Source organism: Astatotilapia calliptera, chromosome 10, assembly GCF_964374335.1.
Source record: "Astatotilapia calliptera chromosome 10, fAstCal68.1, whole genome shotgun sequence".
NCBI classification, from domain to species: domain Eukaryota; kingdom Metazoa; phylum Chordata; class Actinopteri; order Cichliformes; family Cichlidae; genus Astatotilapia; species Astatotilapia calliptera.
The window spans coordinates 35,066,442-35,087,326 of NC_137431.1; the positions used below are offsets into that span (position 1 = coordinate 35,066,442).

General features: G+C 43.5%; 1 protein-coding gene across 2 annotated transcripts; it reads right to left on the minus strand.

Moving 5' to 3' along the window:
• Nucleotides 1-58: 58 nt before the first annotated feature.
• Nucleotides 59-20,853, minus strand: oatx (organic anion transporter X). Of its 2 annotated transcripts, XM_026183048.2 has the most exons (16): nt 18,817-20,853; nt 18,497-18,610; nt 18,224-18,391; nt 18,016-18,089; nt 17,805-17,934; nt 17,597-17,700; nt 17,366-17,520; nt 17,121-17,289; nt 16,901-17,024; nt 16,714-16,829; nt 16,491-16,545; nt 16,204-16,363; nt 15,250-15,358; nt 7,528-7,606; nt 7,313-7,440; nt 59-385 (listed from the first exon to the last, which is right to left on the minus strand). In XM_026183048.2, exons 2-16 carry the CDS (start codon nt 18,521-18,523, stop codon nt 298-300), a joined length of 1,686 nt encoding a protein of 561 aa, XP_026038833.2. In that variant the 5' UTR covers nt 18,524-18,610; nt 18,817-20,853; the 3' UTR covers nt 59-297. The 2 variants fall into 2 exon arrangements, with proteins under 2 accessions (XP_026038833.2, XP_080163812.1); XM_080307686.1 differs by having other exon boundaries at nt 18,497-20,853.
• Nucleotides 20,854-20,885: the final 32 nt, after the last annotated feature.

The window sequence follows — 20,885 nt, forward strand, 5'->3', positions numbered from 1 at the left end:
GAGGAAGAGCTTCCCACACAGGAGCTCATTCCTGAAGCCTGATAGTCAAAACTCAGGAGCAGATTAACATCTTTATTAATGATGGTTCAATACAACAGTAATGAGAGTGTTATTAATTATTGATCATTATCACTGTCTGCTGTTCTGATCTGATCAATTACATGAGATCAATCAATAATCACCAGTTAATTTACTCTAGATATCTTCATTGGTCTGTATCTTAAAAACACCTGATTGGTCAACAGTCAGTCCCCTTTTGATTGGTCCTGATGGTGTGATGTGGCAGCGTCTTGTTGGTCAGAGCGCATTGAGGCCACTTTCTTCTGCTTCCTTGAGCTCCTTTAAAGCCACGCACTCCTGCTGTGAGGCGCTGCGTCTGCCAGACCTTTACAAAGACAGACATGTGATTACTCATCTTTAATTATCAGGTGATCGATCAGTCTATGAGAGAGCAACAGTAGGATGTTAGCATCGCAGCTAATTAACCTAACACAGCTAGTGATGCTAACACAGCCACTGAAGCTAATTTAGGTACCAGAACTGGAATGTACTTTTTCACACAAGTTCGCGTTAATAATGGAGTAAATGGAGAGAGATGGTCCTTTGGGTTTGAAAACTCATCAGATTGACCTCTATCATTGCGTCCCTAACCTAACCTGTTCCACAGGGCTCAGTTTTGGGTCCATTATTGTTTTCTTTTTACACGCTTCCTTTAGCTGGCATCATTCAATCTTTTAGTGACATTATTTCATTTCTATCCCGATGACATTCAGCTGCATATGTCCTTTAAGCCTCATCAGCTGGGTAGGCTGTCCAATCTAGTCTAGTGCTTAACCCAGGCTTCTGATTGGCTTTCTAGCATCTACTGTTTCTTTCATTTAAGGAACATTCTGAAGACTAAAGGGGGCGGAGCCTTTAAGTCTGTGGAACAGTCTACCACCACAACTACATTTGGTTGACAATGTGGATTCTTTTAAAAAGCAATTAAAACTTTTCTGTTTAAACAGGCCTTCTGTTGATCAATGCTTGTTTTGTTTTTTTAAGCTTACATTTTTATCCACGTGTCACCTTTTGTATTGTCTGTGTCAGGGGCCACGACTGGCCCCCGCCTTAATATGCAAATTTAATGTTAGTGCGGCCCACGAGTTTGATATGTAAGACACTTTACAGTGTTGTGTGTGGAGCTGAACGAACCTACCAATCACGGTGGGATATGGATCTCGGGGGCGGGACATCGGCGGGACTTGATGCAAGCAGAGAAACATTTCTCATTGAGTGAAACGTACAACAGCGTTGCCCTGGACTGTTTTCTTTTCTGTGCCTGGCTGACTGCCTCGTTTCGGCACACGCGGACATTCGCCCCAGCGTGCTGCGTTCACAACACTTCAAAAAAGTTGTTTTTCAAGTTGCTGCCCGGCGGGACATTGTACATATATATATTTATATAAGTAAGCTGCGCCATAAAAGAAAAGTAAGGATGCAGCCTAATTTACTCTGCAGTCACATAGCGACGCGGTAACCCGGACTAATTATAGGGTCGTACCGTAATGTGTGGGTCGATGTTTTTTATTTACATCACTCTGTTTACATTGCCTCACACATGAACATTACATATATTGCAATATAATGTAAAAGTAGTCAAAACAAAAAACATCAACAACACCCCTCCCTGAGCCTGGTTCTGCCGGAGGTTTCTTCCTGTTAAAAGGGAGTTTTTCCTTCCCACTGTTGCCAAAGTGCTTGCTCATAGGGGGTCATATGATTGTTGGGCTTTTCTCTGTATCTATGAAGCGCCTTGAGGCGACTTATGTTGTGATTTGGCGCTATATAAATAAAATTGAATTGAACAACAGCTGATTTGTTATGTGTCACAGTGTCATTTCTGCTTCTTTCTCCTGTAACAACAGGATAACAGTCCATGAGCAGCCTTTTTTGCGCTCGCTATCATGTAGTTGCCCTCTGTGTCTCCCTTTGTGTAACTGTGTTTATATTGTGATGTTAGTTCTGGTACCCTGCGCTCCGTGTTTTCCTCACCCCGTCATGTGCTGCTCCTTGTTCTCTCTCCCTCTCCAGGTTGCCTCTGTGTACGTCCCGTGTTGTGTTGAAGGTTTGTGTCTGGTGTCAGCACCTTCACTTTGTGTCTTTCCCGTCCTGTCGCGTGTAATTATCCTCAGCTGTGATCCCCGTGTGCTTCCACTTCCCTCATCACCTTCTGTGTATTGATTTGTCAAAGCCTCCCTCTCTTCCGTGTCGCATCATCCCATGTGTGTGATTCTCCCTGTGTCTCCTTGTGCACATTATAATTAGTTTTTCCCAGTTTAGTTTTGTATTGTTTGTATGATCTGTTTCCCACCATAAAAGCTGTGCTTTTGAGTTTAAGTTCCATTCCTGTGAGTTTGCGTTTAGGTCCATTCCTGCCTGCCACACAGCCCAAACATGACAGAAAGGTTGGTGATGAGCACCAACAATTTCAGGAAAAGTGGGAAATGCAATGTTTCTTTGAGTTCAGGGGCACCCCGACCTGTCTTATTTGCACAGAGAAAGTTGCGCTGCACAAGGAATACAGTTTGAAATGTCATCACACAACTAGACATGCTGAGGTGGATGCAAAATACCAGGGAGATGAGAGAGCGAACTGGGTTGCCAGTCTTAAAACAGATCTACTGAGGCAGCAAGATTTCTTCAAGAAAGCAACCAAAGAGAATAATGCAGCAGGCAGCAGTCGGAGCCACGTGGTCAGTGAGATGATTGCTAAAGCAGGAAAGCCATTCACAGAAGGGGGATTTGTCTAAAAGTGCATATTGCAGGCTGCAAATATAGTCTGTCTGGAAAAGAAAGGTCAGTTTAGCAACATCAGCCTTTCTGCCAACACCGCAGCAGATCGCATTTCTGACCTGTCAAGTGACATTTATGACCAACTGTGTGAGAAAGCCAAATGTTTCAGTGTATACTCAGTCGCTCTTGATGAGACCACAGACACCACCGACACTGCCCAGCTCCCAATGTATGTCCGTGGTGTTGATGACAGTTTTGAAGTGATGGAGGAGCTGCTCACAGTAATTCCAATGCATGGCCAGACCACCGCTCAGCAGATATTTACAAGCTGTGTGATGCCATTGAGATTTGCCATGGAAGAGGTTTGTTGGAATAACAACAGATGGAGCGTCATCAATGACAGGGAGGAAACATGGACTGGTGGCACTTCAAATAAAACTGGAAGAGTTAAAACTGTTGTGAAATGCATCAACCAAATCAGATCCAGGGGCTTACAGCACCAAAGGTTCTGTGCTTTTTTAGAGGAAATGGAGTCAGAATATGGGGATGTGCTCGACTTCACTGAGGTACGTTGGCTCAGCAGGGGAAATGTATTAAAGAGACTTTTTGAGTTGAGAGCAGAAGTGAAGCCTTCATGGAGAAGGATGGAGTTAGTGTTCCTGTGCTGACTGATCCCAAATGGCTCATGGACTCAGCTTTTCTTGTTGATATGACACATGAGCTTAATGTACTGAACAAGACGTTACAAGGCCAGGGGCAACTCGTCAGTGCTGCCTATGACAACGTGAGAGCATTCTCCACAAACCTGCGCTCTGGAAAGCTCAGCTCTCTCAGACAAACCTTTGCCATCTCCCAGCATGCAAGGCACTCGTGGATGCAGGAAAAAAAGTATGTTGATGTCATTTTGAGGCTACAGGAGGAATTTGATCACAGATTTGCTGACTTCAAGACAAACAGAGCCACATTTCACATTTTTGCGGACCCCTTCTCCTTTGATGTGCAAGATGCCTCTTCTGTTCTTCAAATGGAGGAATCATTGAGCTGCAGTGCAACTCTGAACTCAAAGTGAAGTTCAGGGAGGTGAGTGGAAAAGCAGCTTGGGCAACCTTTGAGAGGATTGAGCCCTAGTTTCCCTCGGCTTTCCCGAATATTCAAGCAGACCATGTGCCTTTTTGGGAGCACATACTTGTGCGAAAAGCTCTTCTCCACCTTGGACTTCAGTAAGTCCAAGTACAGGTCCAGAACTACTGATGATCATCTTCAAGACATACTGAGGGTCTCAGCTGCTTCTTCCCTCGGGCCAAATCTGGCTCGGCTATGCAAAGAGCTGCCAGGTCTCTAGCAGCGAGGAGTAGGCAAGAGAAGCCAGAAGAGCAGTTCATGTTCTCCATGTTCCATTCATGCAAAATACAACGACTAGTGACATAAATGGTTTTAATTACTTTTTTCTTGATGTTGGCCCTGGCTTGGCTAAAGAAACTTTAAAAACTGGACACCCTCCTAAAACTATTAATGTAGCAAACTCAATGTTAATGAGGGGTGTAGATGAAGAGCAAATTATTGATATAGTTACATCTTTTAACTCCAAGAAATTGACTGTGGTGGTATTAATATGGACTTAATTAAAGATATTATTGGATGTATTGTGAAACCATTTACCTACATTTGTAATCTGCCATTACAAAGTGGCTTATTCCCTGATAAGATGAAAATCGCAAAGGTAGCATATAATATATAAAGCTGGAGATAAACATCTTCTCACAAACTATCGGCCCATCTCTCTACTACTGCAGTTCTCTAAGATACTGGAAAAAATATTTTACAATAGATTATATGACTTTATCAAAAAAACAATGCACTATATGAACAGCAGTATGGATTCTGACCCAAAAGGACCACAACACGTGCCTTAATGGAGTTTATACATACAGTAACAATTGCTATTGGAAACAAAGAATATGCTGTCAGAATTTTTTAGATTTAAAAAAAGCATTTGATACCGTTGATCACAATCTTTAACTTAAACTATGTACATGTGGGGTCAGTGAGGGGGCATTATCATGGGTTACCTTAAAAACCGTAAACAATTTACCCAAATAAATGCCATAAAGTCAAAATTGTGTGCGGGGTTCCACAAGGATCAGTTTGGGGGCCGCTGCTATTCATGTTGTACATTAAAATTTAAACTTTTTCAAACTATGCAAAATTGCAGAATATTTTTAAGGTTATCTGCTATAAAAATCCAGGCCAGGAAAATCTGCTTCATGTTTTTCTGTTTTATTCTCAGTTACTTTGACACAAAGGCCTCTGCTGTGATGCTCACGCCTCTGATGAAGTCTCACATGTATCAGTGCTCATAAATGATCAGAATATTAATATTTCTGACTGTCTGAGGCAAAACTGAATCGAATCAAATGGATTGTAGAAATCAGTGATGGTACCCAGCCCCAGTGAGCAGCCTAGGCCTGACAGAGTGGATGTAGCTGTGGGTAATAAGAGAAGATGAAAAGAACGATTGATAACTTTTTTGTTAAGGCCTGATCCGTCTGAAGTTCACAGCCAGCTCTGACACAGAGCCATCAATCTTTGAACGCTGAAAAAGCAGCAGTGTGTCCAGAAACACATTATATGCTGCGATGAATGCCCAAGTGTCCCCTCCCCCCGCTGCCTTTCAGCGGCAGGCAGCAGCAAACAGGTCGTCAGAGGAGCCGATGTGATCATTAAGAGAGCCAAAGCACTTTAAGCACAAGCACTTTTTAACTTATCTGTCTGGTAGAAATGTGCTCCAAATAAAGAACTTTGTGTTGACAAGATTGTTAGTGAATCATTTATAAATCAGTATTGTCTGTATGGACAGCAATTCCCCCAATAAAGTGCACATGTAAAACTGCGGTGTAAAGAGATGCGGTTTAAAAATTTGGGTGCGCCTAACTTTTGTGCCGGTGCGCCTAAGAAAAAAGTTAGGCGCACCAGTGCAACTGTGGCAAGCCCTGATTCTGCAAAAGAGAGTAATAGGGATGAAAAATAAAACTACTGCAAGAGAACCATCAAATCCACTTTTTGTCAAATTAGATATTCTCAAATTTAAAGATTTGGTCGCCCTCAGAACTGCACAGTGTACAAAGCAGCAAATAAGTCTTTGCCCCACAATGAGACCGAATACTCCTGACCTGAAGGACAAATGTAAAATATCACAGTATCAGAGGAGTTAGTGTGTGCAACACCTGCACAGGTGAGATCAAGAAAAGTACATAAAACTCACACGCCTGTTTAAAAAGAATAAATGCATGAATATAGGAAATCTTCCTGTCAGTGACTGAGTCGTCTCATTGTGTCCTCATTTTTATAGGTCATTGTCAGAGTACTCCAGGATGAAGTGTTCATTCAGGTGTTTGTCACATATATGTGAAATACGCTCAGAGATTAAGTTAAACACAGGGCGCTTAGTTGATGTAAACATAGTAGTTTGTTGTTGTTTTTGTTTACGTGCTGAAAATTGTTTTATTTGTGTATGTTCATGTGTTGCACTTGTACATAGTGAAACATGTATGGATCCATTAATGTTAATTATGGATTTGAAAGCAATGCAATTTGAAATAGGGGGTGGGAACAGGAAAAGTGTAAACTTCATCCTGCTGCTTTTATGTGCAGACATAGATATATACATGAAAACTTGATTTGTTTTTCCTCTTGTTATTTCACTTATATTTGCATGTCTGAAATAATAACTGTGTTCAGGAGAAGGTTAAAGAACTGTTAATACAAACATTTGAATGTGAACAGCAGATATAGAAGACTGAAGAATCGGTCATGGTTCCTGTGACTCAGTGTTTGAGTTTGGTGGGTTTGTGATTTATTTTGGGTTTATGAAGGGATTTAAGTTCTAGGTCTGTCACCTTTAAGTACATTTCTATGTTTCTAGCTCTGTTCTGTGGTTAATCTTAGCTCCCTTCTGTTAGATTGAAATTGTTAAATGTTGCCATTGTTGCACTTAAATGTGTAAACCGTGCCTTAAACTGCGTGGTTAGATATTCTATGATGCTGGAGGAGGTAATCAGCTGTAGCTGTTTAACTACAGGCACATTCTGAGGGATGGTCACTCCCAGCTATTTAGGGGCTCGCCTACGCTTGTATATGATGAACCATTAAAGTTAAGCCGTATACGGGTGTGGGGAGATGGCCTTTGGATAACCAGGAAATGTGGTTAACAGTTGTGAGCATATATTGTGTGGCAGGAAGACACACACACAGAATACAGACACTGATGTTGTTCAGATATGCCTGCTCAGGAATGTCACATGTAGTTGTAAAATGCATACTCATGAGCGTAACCAATAAAAGCAGCCTGCAGAGGGAAGCTAGTTGAAGTAGTTCGGAGGCAGCTACTTCCCTTGCGGCAAGTGCAACAAAGAGCGCTGTGTGATCTCGTTCTTGAGTGAGTGCCTGTTTATCCAGCAGTTTCAGGAAAATATCCCTGACACTTTCTGTGATCCCTGAAGGTGGCTCTGGTAAAGCTAGCAGATAGCCGGTAGCTTACCACCTGGCCTCCACGTCCTCGATGGTGTCAGGCAGCGGCACGTTGAGCGTCTCTGGCAGGAAGCAGGCGAAGCAGCCGGCGAGCACGGCCGAGCCACCGTACACCAAGCTAGGCAGAGCAGGGAGTACCTGGGAAATGTCGTCCCATCAGTAAAGTGTTTGCCTGTATTGATGACCTCGATCATATTCAAAGGACGGTTAGATTAGTGACATTACTTCATCTAGGATGAGGACGGCGGGCGCTGCCATGCTGCCAATTCTTGCCATGGTGGAGACGAAGCCCATTCCCGTCTGCCTGAAAGCACAGGCACACATCACATGATCTAAATGTTTTTACGTATGACATAAAACAGACATGCAAACAGGAAATGACATGATGTAGCAAGGAAACAAATCATTTAGCTTATCAGAGTAAGAAGAATTCTGATAAGCTTCTTATGTTTGGCATTATGCTAACAGAGGAGAGTCGCTCTGAGAGACTGCTATGACACCACAGACTGGGATGTGCTCCTGAGCCCACATGGTGAGGACATAGAGGGGGCGACACACTGTCTTACAGACTACCTCAACTTTTGTGTGGACACGGTCGCCCCTGCTAAGACGGTACGGTGTTATCCTAATAACAAACCGTGGGTAACACAGGAAGTCAAAGCTGTCCTCAACATGAAGAAGAAGGCTTTCAGGAGCAAAGTGAAGGAGGAGATGAAAGCAGCACAGCGGGAGGTGAAACGCTGCCTGAGGGAAGCAAAGGACACCTACAGGAGGAAGGTGGAGCAGAAGTTGGAGAGGAACAATATGAGGGAGGTCTGGAATGGTGTGAAAACCATCACAGGCCACAACACCAAGAAAAGCACAGTGGGGGGGACTGTGGAGAAGACAAACGAACTCAACAACTTCTTCAACAGGTTTGACCAGCCCACAACCCCCCCACCCTCACCCTCACCTTCACTACAGAGTCCTCTCCCCACTCTCCTACCTCCCTCGCTTCCCCCCCTTCCTGACACCATGACACCCCCCTCCTCCAATCCCTCTCTCAGCAGCAAGACATCTCCCCCCCTCCCCTCCTCCCAAACATCTCCCAGTGTCACAGTGGATCAGGTCAGGAGGCAACTGAGGAAGCTTCGCCCCAGAAAGGCAGCAGGCCCAGACAAGGTGTGTCCTAGGATGCTAAAGGCGTGTGCTGCTGAACTTGGGGAGCCGCTACAACGAGTCTTCAACCTCAGTCTGCGACTGGGGAGAGTGCCCGCCCTATGGAAGACATCCTGCATCGTCCCGGTCCCCAAAAGGAACCGGCCCAATGAGCTGAATGACTTCCGACCGGTGGCACTGACGTCACATCTTATGAAGACTCTAGAGCGGCTCTTCCTCAACCTCCTCCGACCACAGGTACAACATGCCCAGGACCCACTACAGTTTGCATACAAGGTGGGTGTCGGAGTGGAGGATGCCATCCTGTACCTCCTACACAGAGCCCACTCACACCTGGATGGGGGAAAAGGCACGGTCAGGATCCTGTTTCTTGACTTTTCCAGTGCCTTTAATACCATCCGGCCCTGTATGCTTCAAGAAAAACTGAACAGGATGGAGGTGGACCCCTGCCTGGTGGCTTGGATCTCCGACTACCTCACCGACAGACCACAGTACGTCAGGCTGAAGGACATCACGTCTGACACTGTCGCGCTGACCTAGTAGGTGTGGCTGTTATTCCTCTCTTCCTCCTCCTGCCCACTACCTGTTCGGTGCTGCTGTTTGAGCATGGCCACTGATTAGACCTTGGGTGCAATCAACAACTAAGCACGGCCTGGTGTGCGCCGCCCTGCCAGGTGAGCCACATTAGAGCAATCAAGGGTGGGCGTGCCTAGTAGACCTTAAAATGCATGCAGCAGTCATTTGACCCGTGTGCGACATACTGAGAGGACAGCAAACAAAGTACGAGCCACTTTTCCACTGTGAGGAAGACTTTGAACAAGACAGGCTATCGGTAAGCTCTTGAGCTCACATTTGCTGCACATATATTTGGAACTATGGAAGCTCAGTTGTGCAAATGTTTTACGCTTAGGGAAATAGTTGCTGCATTTAAGTTTAAAAAATTATATTGACAAAAATGAATGTTTAAGTTTGAATAAATTGTTTGTGCAGTTAGTGTTCCCACATATTTATGTTAATTAATATTAAAAATAGTTACCCCAAATCCTTGGGTGGATCGTAAAACTAGTGAATAAATGTTTGGTTTTGATTTAAAGAAAATAATTCTTTGTAAAGAAAATCCTTAAAGTCTATTAAAATGTTTGTGAACTCTAAAATGTATACTTTAAAATACAATTGTTTATAAAAAAAGTGTTAATGCAAAGAAGACACATTTTGTATATTTAAGAACCACAGTTAAATTAACAGTTAACCACATGGTAAATGGCTTTACTGAAGTGTATTTTGTTATTTCATCTGTCTTCTGTGTAATGCATGTAATTTATCTGAATGTTACTGGTTAATGGAATGTTCTTTATTTTTGTGTTGAAAGGTTTTTTTACCTGCTGCTACCTACCAGCTATCAAACTAGTTGGTCTAAATAAAGTTGAGTGAAATTCAAAGTCTGGTCTTTTTCAAGTGTGGACACCTCACAGTCAGAGGAACACTTGACAGACACTGTGGTCAGCAGCACAGGAGCACCACAGGGAACTGTGCTGTCCCCTCTTCTCTTCACCCTGTACACCTCTGACTTCTGCTACAACTCTGAATTATGCCACATTCAGAAGTTTGCAGATGACACGGCCATCATGGGGTGTATCTGGGATGATCAGGAAGAGGAGTACAGAAGTCTGGTGAGGAACTTTGTCGCATGGAGTCACACAAACCACCTGCAACTCAACACCTCAAAGACTAAGGAACTGGTTGTGGACTTCGGGAGGTCCAGAGAAGGTCCACTGCCGGTTCAGATAGAGGGGGTGGAGGTGGTCAACAAGTACCTCGGGCTGTGGGTGGACAATAAACTGGACTGGTCATGCAACACAGAGCACCTGTATAAAAAAGCCCAGGAGGCTGAGGTCTTTTAACATCTGCAGGAAGCTCCTGAGGATGTTTTACCAGTCGGTGGTTGCTGGAGTACTTTTCTATGCTGTGGTGTGCTGGGGGAGCAGCACAGCAAAGAAGGACTCATCCAGGCTGGAGAAACTGATCAGGAGGGCTAGCTCTGTGGTCGGCATGAAGCTGAACACTCTGGTGACAGTGGCAGAGAAAAGGACATTAAAGAAACTGATGGACATTATGAACAATGCTGGGCATCCTCTGCACACAGCTTTAACAACCAGAAGAGTCTGTTCAGTGACAGGTTGCTTCTCCCAAAGACAAGAACTAACAGACTTAAAAACTCCTTTGTCCCACACGCCATCAGACTGTTTAACTCCTCTCTGGAGTGGACAGGGCGGGGAAACAGGAGGACAAAGGAGGGGGGACAACTAAGCTCACTGTACAATACCTTGTGCAATACTTTTTGTAAATAGTCAACAGTGCAATAGACTCAATACTTGAAGTGTGCGTGTGTGTTCGTATTTCCCAGAGGACCCACCCGAGGGATTAATAAAGTTCTATCTTATCTTCACACACTGAGGTGAATTATGGAGGTCCACGCGGTTCTGAGCGTCACCATCTGCAGGGTTTGTTCACCTGCGTAAGCTAATGCTAGCTCTGCTCCATGCTAATCCCAAAAGCTAACCAGCATTAGACTCATAAACACACGTTGGCCGTTGGTAATTACAGCTCAGTGCACTCATCTTTAACGTTATGCAGATAGTGTGAAAACGTTTATATAAAGTTTGTGACTGAACAGGCTGCAACACTTACGCCGTGTTCTCATTATTAAAGCAACTCTACCCTCCACAACAGAAAAAACAACAACAAACTAAACAGCAAACAAACAAACATGTAACTTCATAAAAACTGATACCACATCCATTTAAAAACCAAAAGAGAATTACACATTTTCATACTTAGTACTCTGCCGTTCAAGCCCAACAACAGAAACACATTTTTGTCTGATTCCTGCACTGAAAAAACAAACTTTATACACAGTTTAGACTGTGTCATTTTCACTGTGCTTTAGAGATAATAGTAATAATAACTCATTTAAGTTTCATAATGTGGACTATGGAAACAGTGTGATGGTAACAGCCAGCAGGTTAATAATTTGTATTGCCCTTGTTTGTAACATAACTTTGAATTATTATTCAAAATGTCAAAGTTCCACACAGTAAGAAAAATAAGGAAGCATAGGTCAGCATTAAATAATAATAAAACAACAGTGCTCTCCCCCCGTCAGCTGGTAATTTAGTTTATAGAGTGCAAGGCAACATGTCTGAAGGTTCTCAGCCATCAGGTCATCGCAGTCTGGACTTCTTTAAGTTGCTTGAAGATCTTTCAACTGAGAAGCTTCTTCAGTTCTCAGATGAAATGTTAGAGAATCCCAGTTTTTAAGCCCCGTGGGAGTGTCCCCTAAGATGGTCCTGGACCCACTATTGATCAGCGTGCGGCCCTTCAGTCTTTATACAGGGAGTGCAGAATTATTAGGCAACTTGTATTTTTGAGGAATAATGTTATTATTGAACAACAACCATGTTCTCAATGAACCCAAAAAACTCATTAATATCAAAGCTGAATGTTTGTGGAAGTAGTTTTTAGTTTGTTTTTAGTTTTAGCTATTTTAGGGGGATATCTGTGTGTGCAGGTGACTATTACTGTGCATAATTATTAGGCAACTTATCAAAAACAAATATATACCCATTTCAATTATTTATTTTTACCAGTGAAACCAATATAACATCTCCACATTCACAAATATACATTTCTGACATTCAAAAACAAAACAAAAACAAATCAGCGACCAATATAGCCACCTTTCTTTGCAAGGACACTCAAAAGCCTGCCATCCATGGATTCTGTCAGTGTTTTGATCTGTTCACCATCAACATTGCGTGCAGCAGCAACCACAGCCTCCCAGACACTGTTCAGAGAGGTGTACTGTTTTCCCTCCTTGTAAATCTCACATTTGATGATGGACCACAGGTTCTCAATGGGGTTCAGATCAGGTGAACAAGGAGGCCATGTCATTAGTTTTTCTTCTTTTATACCCTTTCTTGCAGCCACGCTGTGGAGTACTTGGACGCGTGTGATGGAGCATTGTCCTGCATGAAAATCATGTTTTTCTTGAAGGATGCAGACTTCTTCCTGTACCACTGCTTGAAGAAGGTGTCTTCCAGAAACTGGCAGTAGGACTGGGAGTTGAGCTTGACTCCATCCTCGACCCGAAAAGGCCCCACAAGCTCATCTTTGATGATACCAGCCCAAACCAGTACTCCACCTCCACCTTGCTGGCGTCTGAGTGGGACTGGAGCTCTCTGCCCTTTACCAATCCAGCCACGGGCCCATCCATCTGGCCCATCAAGACTCACTCTCATTTCATCAGTCCATAAAACCTTAGAAAAACCAGTCTTGAGATGTTTCTTGGCCCAGTCTTGACGTTTCAGCTTGTGTGTCTTGTTCAGTGGTGGTCGTCTTTCAGCCTTTCTTACCTTGGCCATGTCTCTGAGTATTGCACACCTTGTGCTCTTGGGCACTCCAGTGATGTTGCAGCTCTGAAATATGGCCAAACTGGTGGCAAGTGGCATCTTGGCAGCTGCACGCTTGACTTTTCTCAGTTCATGGGCAGTTATTTTGCGCCTTGGTTTTTCCACACGCTTCTTGCGACCCTGTTGACTATTTTGAATGAAACGCTTGATTGTTCGATGATCACGCTTCAGACGCTTTGCAATTTTGAGACTGCTGCATCCCTCTGCAAGATATCTCACTATTTTTGACTTTTCTGAGCCTGTCAAGTCCTTCTTTTGACCCATTTTGCCAAAGGAAAGGACGTTGCCTAATAATTATGCACACCTGATATAGGGTGTTGATGTCATTAGACCACACCCCTTCTCATTACAGAGATGCACATCACCTAATATGCTTAATTGGTAGTAGGCAGCACGGTGGCACGGTGGTTAGCACTGTTGCTGCACAGCAAGAAGGTCCTGAGTTCAATTCCAACATCAGGCCGGGGTCTTTCTGTGTGGAGTTTGCATGTTCTCCCCGTGTTTGCGTGGGTTCCCTCCGGGTACTCCGGCTTCCTCCCACCGTCCAAAGACATGCAGCTTGTGGGGATAGGTTAATTGGATAATCCAAATTGTCACTAGGTGTGAATGTGCGAATGAATGTGAGTGCAAATGGTTGTTTGTCCCTGTGTGTTGGCCCTGCGACAGACTGGCGACCTGTCCAGGGTGTACCCCGCCTCTCGCCCTATGACAGCTGGGATAGGCTCCAGCACCCCCCGCGACCCTGAAAAGGATAAGTGGAAGCGAATGGATGGATGGATGGATGGTAGTAGGCTTTCGAGCCTACACAGTTTGGAGTAAGACAACATGCATGAAGAGGATGATGTGGACAAAATACTCATTTGCCTAATAATTCTGGACTCCCTGTACTGCGGCTCCGTGGTTTGGGAAAATAAATTATAAGTATTTAGCTGAAGTGTATTTTATTTGAGTTCGTTCTTTTTTTAACTTGTAGTTCTACATTGGAAGATTATCGTGATCTTGAAATATAAAAATAAAATGATATTTTATTATTTTTCATTGCTCAAAATTAGAGTCACACTCGCAGAAGCTGGTATATCTGCCGAAACGCCGTGCATTTATCGAGGTAGCCCAAGTATGGAGAAATGTAAGAAAAGAAAAATATCTGAGGAAAATAGAACATTTAATGATGCCTGGGCAGATTCATTTGCATTTACTTCTGACGAGAACGGCCTACCAGTATGTTCAGAGGTTCAGGAGTAGAAGTCCCATTGAAAAGTGCTATAGAAATGCAATCCATTATTATTATTATTATTATTATCATTATTATTATTATTATTATTATTATTATATCATGGCAGACCCAACGATGTTTACATGAACATGCTTTACAGCTTCTCTTTATTGGCCACTTTTCACACGCGGTTGCTGTGCGCATGCAGCTGGTCTTATTTCCAGCACACAGTCCGACACATAACACAACAGCAGAGAGAGCACCGACTTTAAGGCAGGTGTGACCACCTCTCTTGCAGCAGCACTGCAGACCACGCCCCACCATACACATTAACCAGGCAAAATAAATATTTATGCAGGTATTTTGCAAATATTTATTATTCATTTTTTAGGAGCATAGTGCTTTTTTCCAATTATTTTTAAAATTCAGGTCAAAGCCCAAAAAGGATACAAGGATGACGGCTCAGTCTTTGTTTGCTAAATTTAAGTTCATCTTTTTAATTAATTTAAAAGAGACCTTCCCCTGGATGTTTTTCTTTTTTGTTATAATTTTTTAAGAGTTCAAAATGTGTTCATTACATAAATAAAATTTTATTTTCTTTGTAGCACTTCATGGATTTCATAAGCAACACACTATAGTTGTTTAGCATAACGGTAAAAAACAATGTAAGATAAGATAGAACTTTATTATCTTATCTTATCTTATCTTACATTGTTTTTTACATGTGTGCAGTGTTATCTTTGTTTTAGATGTCAAAAAGTATTTGCGGCTCCCAGTTTTCTTTTCCGTGTAAACCGGGTCCAAAAGGCTCTTTGGGTCTTAAAGCTTGCTGACCCCCGAGTCAAGGTGTGAAAAAGGGTTTCGGGTGAAACCGTTGTGAGACCCTGCCTCATCCTATCAGTGAGTTATTGAGATGAGTCACATGACCCTGGCCTAGCTGCGATGTTTAGTATTCAGACCAGTGGTTATGAAGTCATCAGAACAGGAATATTACTCAAACTCATTAATCATTTGTTTCAGCAATTTGATACTGTAGATATGCGTTTTTTGTTAGGTAAATTAACATTATTTAATATTAAATATGAGCCATTGGTTTTATTTAATCACCTGATAACAGTTGGGTACAGCTCACCGGTGTACAGGTAAACGGTGGTGAAGGAGGCTGAGGTGAAAGCTTTACCCAGGCAGGCCAGCGTGGTCCTCAGAGTCTGCATGTCTGTGGGGTTAGAAACGGGATTGGGAATAGGACCAGGATCAGAATTCAAGGCAGGGTCAGGATTTTGTTCAGGTTCACGACAGGACATAGGGTCAGAATTAGGGTTAGGATTAAAGACCTAGATCAGCGCCAGAATCAAAGATTTGGGTAGGAATTAGAATTAGTATTGAAATTAGAATTGGGATCATGGTCCACATTAGGATCGGGGTCAAAATCAAGACCCAGACTTCAATAGAGATTGGGACTTAGATCAGGATAAAGATCAGAATCCAAAATTAGACTCTGGGTCGGAGTCAGGTTCATATTCAGGATCAGAAATAGGATCTGGATTAGAATCAGTTTCAGACCAGGATCAGAATCTGAACTGAAATCAGAGTCAGCATTAGGATTGTGACTGGGATCCTAATTAAGATCAGGGTCATGATCAAATCCAGGACAGGGTATAGGAATGGATTGGGGTTATGTTCATATCAGGGTCGAATCACGATTCAGATTGGGTCGTTGTCAGAATCCAGGACCATGATTTGAATTAGGATTCTTTTAAAAAATTCAAATTGGAATTAGAATCGGGATCTAAATTAGAATCAGGAACAGGGCAGTATCACAGTCGGGATTAAGATTACAGTTCAGATTGCATCAGGATCAGATTCTGGATCAGGATCAGGGTTGAATCAGAATGAGATTTGGGATCACAATCCTAAATCAGTGTTATGATAAATTTGGGGATATGGAATAGGATCTAAATCAAGATTGTGATCAGAATACAGATTGGGATCAGTTTCCGAATTAGAATCAGGGCCAGGGTCTCAAATAGATTCAGAATGGGGATCAGGATTAGGATGTACCTGTGGGGACAAAGATGTTGGCAAAGATGATGGCGGCAGAGAAGAAGAGACAAACTGCCTGAGAGACCCGCCTCCCCAGGTAACTGAGTATTCCCAATGCAAACAGTTTGGCGGGAATATCTACAGCTCCAAAGATGATCTGCATCAGGTAAATACTCACCTGCAACAACAAACAACCAATAGGAAGGAAGTACAGTAGATCCAACCAATAGGATGGGAGAAGAAGTTTAAACAGGTGTACTGAAACTTCAGCAGGTAAGTAGGAAGACAGGTATCGGGTTGCTCACCCCAAACTTCTGGAGGTCCATCGCCAGGCCATAGTATGCAAAACTAGTAGAGAACCTGCACAGAGGTGAGTACACAGGTGTACAGGTGGATACAGGAGCTTCATTTTATTTAATAAAAAAAACATAAAACAGATAGAAGAAGCAGGTAAACAGAAGAGCAGGTAAATGGGTAAACAGGTAAGCAGGTGAGACAGGTGAGCATATGAGCAGGTGTATGTCTGACCAGACGGCCATCAGACAAATGGAGATGCGTCTCATCCCCGGGGTCCTCAGCAGGTCGAACACCGTGAATGTTGAACGAGCCGACTCAATCTCTTTGTTCATGTGAGAGTGGAGCACCTGCAGTCACATGGGACAGAGCTCAGCATCTGATTGGAGAAATTGCACTTTTACACAGGTGGCCAGGTTACCTCAACAGTGATCTTATCGATCATCTCTGATTTCCCGTTGATCCGAGCAACTCGGTGAAGACTCTTCAATGCGTCCTCAGAGCGCTGGTTCAAAACAAGCCATCGAGCTGACTCTGAGTACCACCTGACCAATCAGAGCACAGAGAGAACTACCTGACCAATCGGAGAGCAGAGAGAAACACCTGACCAATCACTGTCCTTTTTTTTAAGTCTGACTGACCAGCTGTAGGCGAAGAACAGGAAGTTAGGTGCACAGACAACCATCTGCAGCTTCCTCCAGTCTCTCAGCCAATATGCAAGCCCAGCCAGGACCATTTGACCAAAGGTGAAGAAGAAGGAACTGAGTGTGCCGACTACTGTCCTCGTCTTGGTTGTGATCCACTCAACCTCTGAGGAGACACTCAGTTAGGAAGACAGACAAGTGCCCAGGTGGACAGGTAAATAAGGAACCAGGTAGACGGGTACTTAGGGAAACTCCGTTAATGATGACCCCAGACACCGCCATCCCACTCAGAAACCTGAAGATGCAGTAGGTGGAGTATGTGGGGGAAAGGGCGGAGCTACAGCCAAGCACAGCAAGTTGCAGGTATGACCAAATCAGAACGGACCGCCTCCCAAACCTGAGAGATAGACAGAAGGAGTCGGATTGCACTGCTAACCTGAGACAATGAACAGGTATACACAGGTAACTCTCACCTGTCAGATAAGCTGCCGTAGACTATGGCTCCCGTTAAAACTCCACCCATATAAATGGTTTGAATCATTTGTTTGAGAGGACGGAGGGAGCAGACCAGACTCCACTGTGACACACACAGGTGAGAGATTGATAGGTAAGAGACAAGTGACCTCATTAACATATCTGTGGCAATGCGCGCTAATAGGCTCGCCGTGTGCCTGCCGCTACCTCGGAGACGGTGGTGGCGAGAAAGTCTGATTGCTCAAAGGTCCATCCGTCAATGCAGTCTTCGGTCTCTAGGTGGCTAACATTAGTGGAACTGTTAGCAGCTAACAGCTGCCACTGAGGATTTGCATACCTGGACAACAGGTGCAACAGGAAATGATGTGACGGTCAGGTTAATTATTTAAACAACTGAGGAGAAGGAAGAAAACCTTACCTCCTGCAGCGGGCCAGTCTATTTCCTGAAGAATCAGGAGGGATAAACATTTTCAGCAGCTGCTTCTCATCCACCTGAAACAACCAATCACATTCATCCATCCAGATTTATTGATTTAAGGAAGTAAAATTGAGAAAACTAAAGAAATGGGATCATAGTGCCTGCACTAAAATGCCCAGACAGGTAGACAGTCAGGCTGACAGGTCACCTGGTGAAGGTGCGACAGGTTGCTCAAGCTGTGATTGGCTGGTATGCTGCAGTAGTGAGTGGGGACTCCAGAGACAAAGTTGTTTAGCAGGTTCTGACTCGCCATCAGCAAACCAGGTAAACTGATCAGGGTCACATGGATCCACTGGTACCTGCCAAACCCACCAACCTTGCCATAACAACAGGAAACACATTAACCCTAACCCTACACACCTGTATGACACACCTGGACAGTGAAGTTATTTCTTGCATAGGAGGAATTTAAGTGTCTCACCTCATCCAGCAGCTCAGCGAATCCCATCTCAGCAACAACAACAAATAGCAGCAGGTATCTTCAGGTGCTTCCAGGTGTTCTCAGGATCTGAACTTTTGTTCCATCAGAACAAACCTGACAAGAAACCAAACAGCAGACCTGAGCAGGTGTTTGGGTCAAAGGTCAAAGAGTGAAAAACATGAAAACAACTGCTCCGAGTTTCTTCTCGAGTTTAAAATTGTGAAATATTTGCATGGAGTCTGGTAAGAGCTCTTAAAGGATTACAGTCTGCAGCTGAGGAGAATGCAGAGGCAGAAAGAGGATTTACTCAGAGTACTTACAGAGGCTGCCGGACGGCCCGCTGACGGAGGGGCGACTGACGGAGCAGGCAGAAGACAGACTGAGAGGAAATGAGTGACTGGACATTAATCAGTGACTTTAGGACACTGTCTATTTTCCTAACTTTGTGTTTGTGTTAATGTTTGTGAGACACTGGCGACATCGTCAAAGTCACCACCAACATCACCACCAACCAAATAGACACCTTCAGCAGGGAGGAAACGATCACACTGTAGCACTCCATCAGAGAACTAATGCGGTCTGTGCTCTGACAGCGACCCGAGTATTTTAATAAAGAACAGGAAGACTGGAGCAGAAGATCAGGAACAGGAACATAATCATGTATCAGTAATAATACGTTTGTATCTCAACGAGTCGAGAAAGAAAAACTGGATAGAACACAAAAATTAGACAACAATTAGAAGGATTAGACATTTAGATTTTCAAAATAAAATACTTTATTGGGGCTCTTAGGCATACTGTTGTGATTTCAAAATAAAAGTCCATAACAGTTCATCAGGAAGTGTTCAAAACATCTGAAAACTGTGGAAACTTGTCCCCCCCCCCCGTGGAGTCATCTGTTTTCGTGTCCTCGCTCCTCACTGAGCTTCTCGCTGGAATTTGTCCAGCAGTTTTTGCAAACAATCATCTCAGCAGGTTTCCGAATGGTGGCGGCAGCAACTCATGAACACGCTGTGACACGTGTGTCAGTGTCCCAATCAGGGCGCAGCAGAGCAGGCGACTTTACAGTGTTTATGAAGCTGCAGAAAGACTGACACAGGTCAGAGGTCACAGCGTGAGATGTTTCTTCAGTCACACAAAAACTCTTGAAACTCTTACTGCTACAACTACACGTTTCTTTTCCAGCTATTTATTAATGAGTGACTTTTTTATATATATATATATATATATATATATATATATATATATACACGTGTGTATATATTGTACTATTCTTAGTTAGCGTATTGTCTGTCTCTTTAATGTTGGTTTATAATGGAGCACTGTGACAAAAAAATAATTTCCCCCAGGGATCAATAAAGTATTCTGATTCTGAAAAGCCTTAAAATGAAACCGTCAGTATGCCACACCAGACTCCATTTAAAAACTGTCTGATTTTAGATTTTATTCAAGCTCAAACTGCTCCTTCCCGTCAGTCTTAGTTCACATTCAGGCTCTGATCAAACAGACCAGACTCCATTTAAAATCTGTCTGATTTTAGACTTTGAATTGAAAATAAACTGAATTGTTCAGTTCATGTTTGGCTGTTTCTTTCTGTGACAAAGTTTCTCTTTGGAAATACAAAATGTCTCAAACATGAAACTGTTTCTACCGAGTTTCTACTGATCAACAAATCAACCAACCAATCATAAATCAGTCTGTGAGCTACGGGACAAAAGAAATGTTTAGTGAACATCCCAGTCTGTGTATAGGTCATTAGTGAATCTGCCTTGTTCACGATGACTCGACGTTGTTCCCGTCACGCTTCGCCGTCTCTCAGTTGATCATTACCGACCTCTGTAATCATCCATCACACTCAGTCTGAGTAACCCTCAGAGGTCAAACATACGTGTTCAGGTTGGTTTCCAGCAAAGAGCCCTACTTTGACACCGTCACAGGTTTATCTGTGGCACGGCCTTTAAAGGAGTGTCCATAGTGCCATCCTGTGCCTGTACAAAACATGACGTCACCTGGTTGGCGCTAACTAACGACTGAACCAATAACTGAGAGGTAAATAAGAACTGTAGAGGCTCGTCGTTGTGTCTCTCTGATGCTGTCGGCGGTTTCTCGCTGTGGCGAGCTGCAGTGAAACACGTGAATCCACTCATTAGCTGTGATGTTCGGGTCTGTAGACTGAATGAATCAGTGTGGAGGGGAGCCTGTTTGAGTCAGGTGGCCCGCTGGTTAACCTGACTACACTGTCACGTCCTTTACCGCCACAAGACAGCGCTAAACATGCTCCAATAACTAGTTAGTTATTTCTTAAATCCAGCTTCACAGAGTTAAACCTCTGAGCTGTGAGCGAGCCTGAACACACACACACACACACACACACACACACACACACACA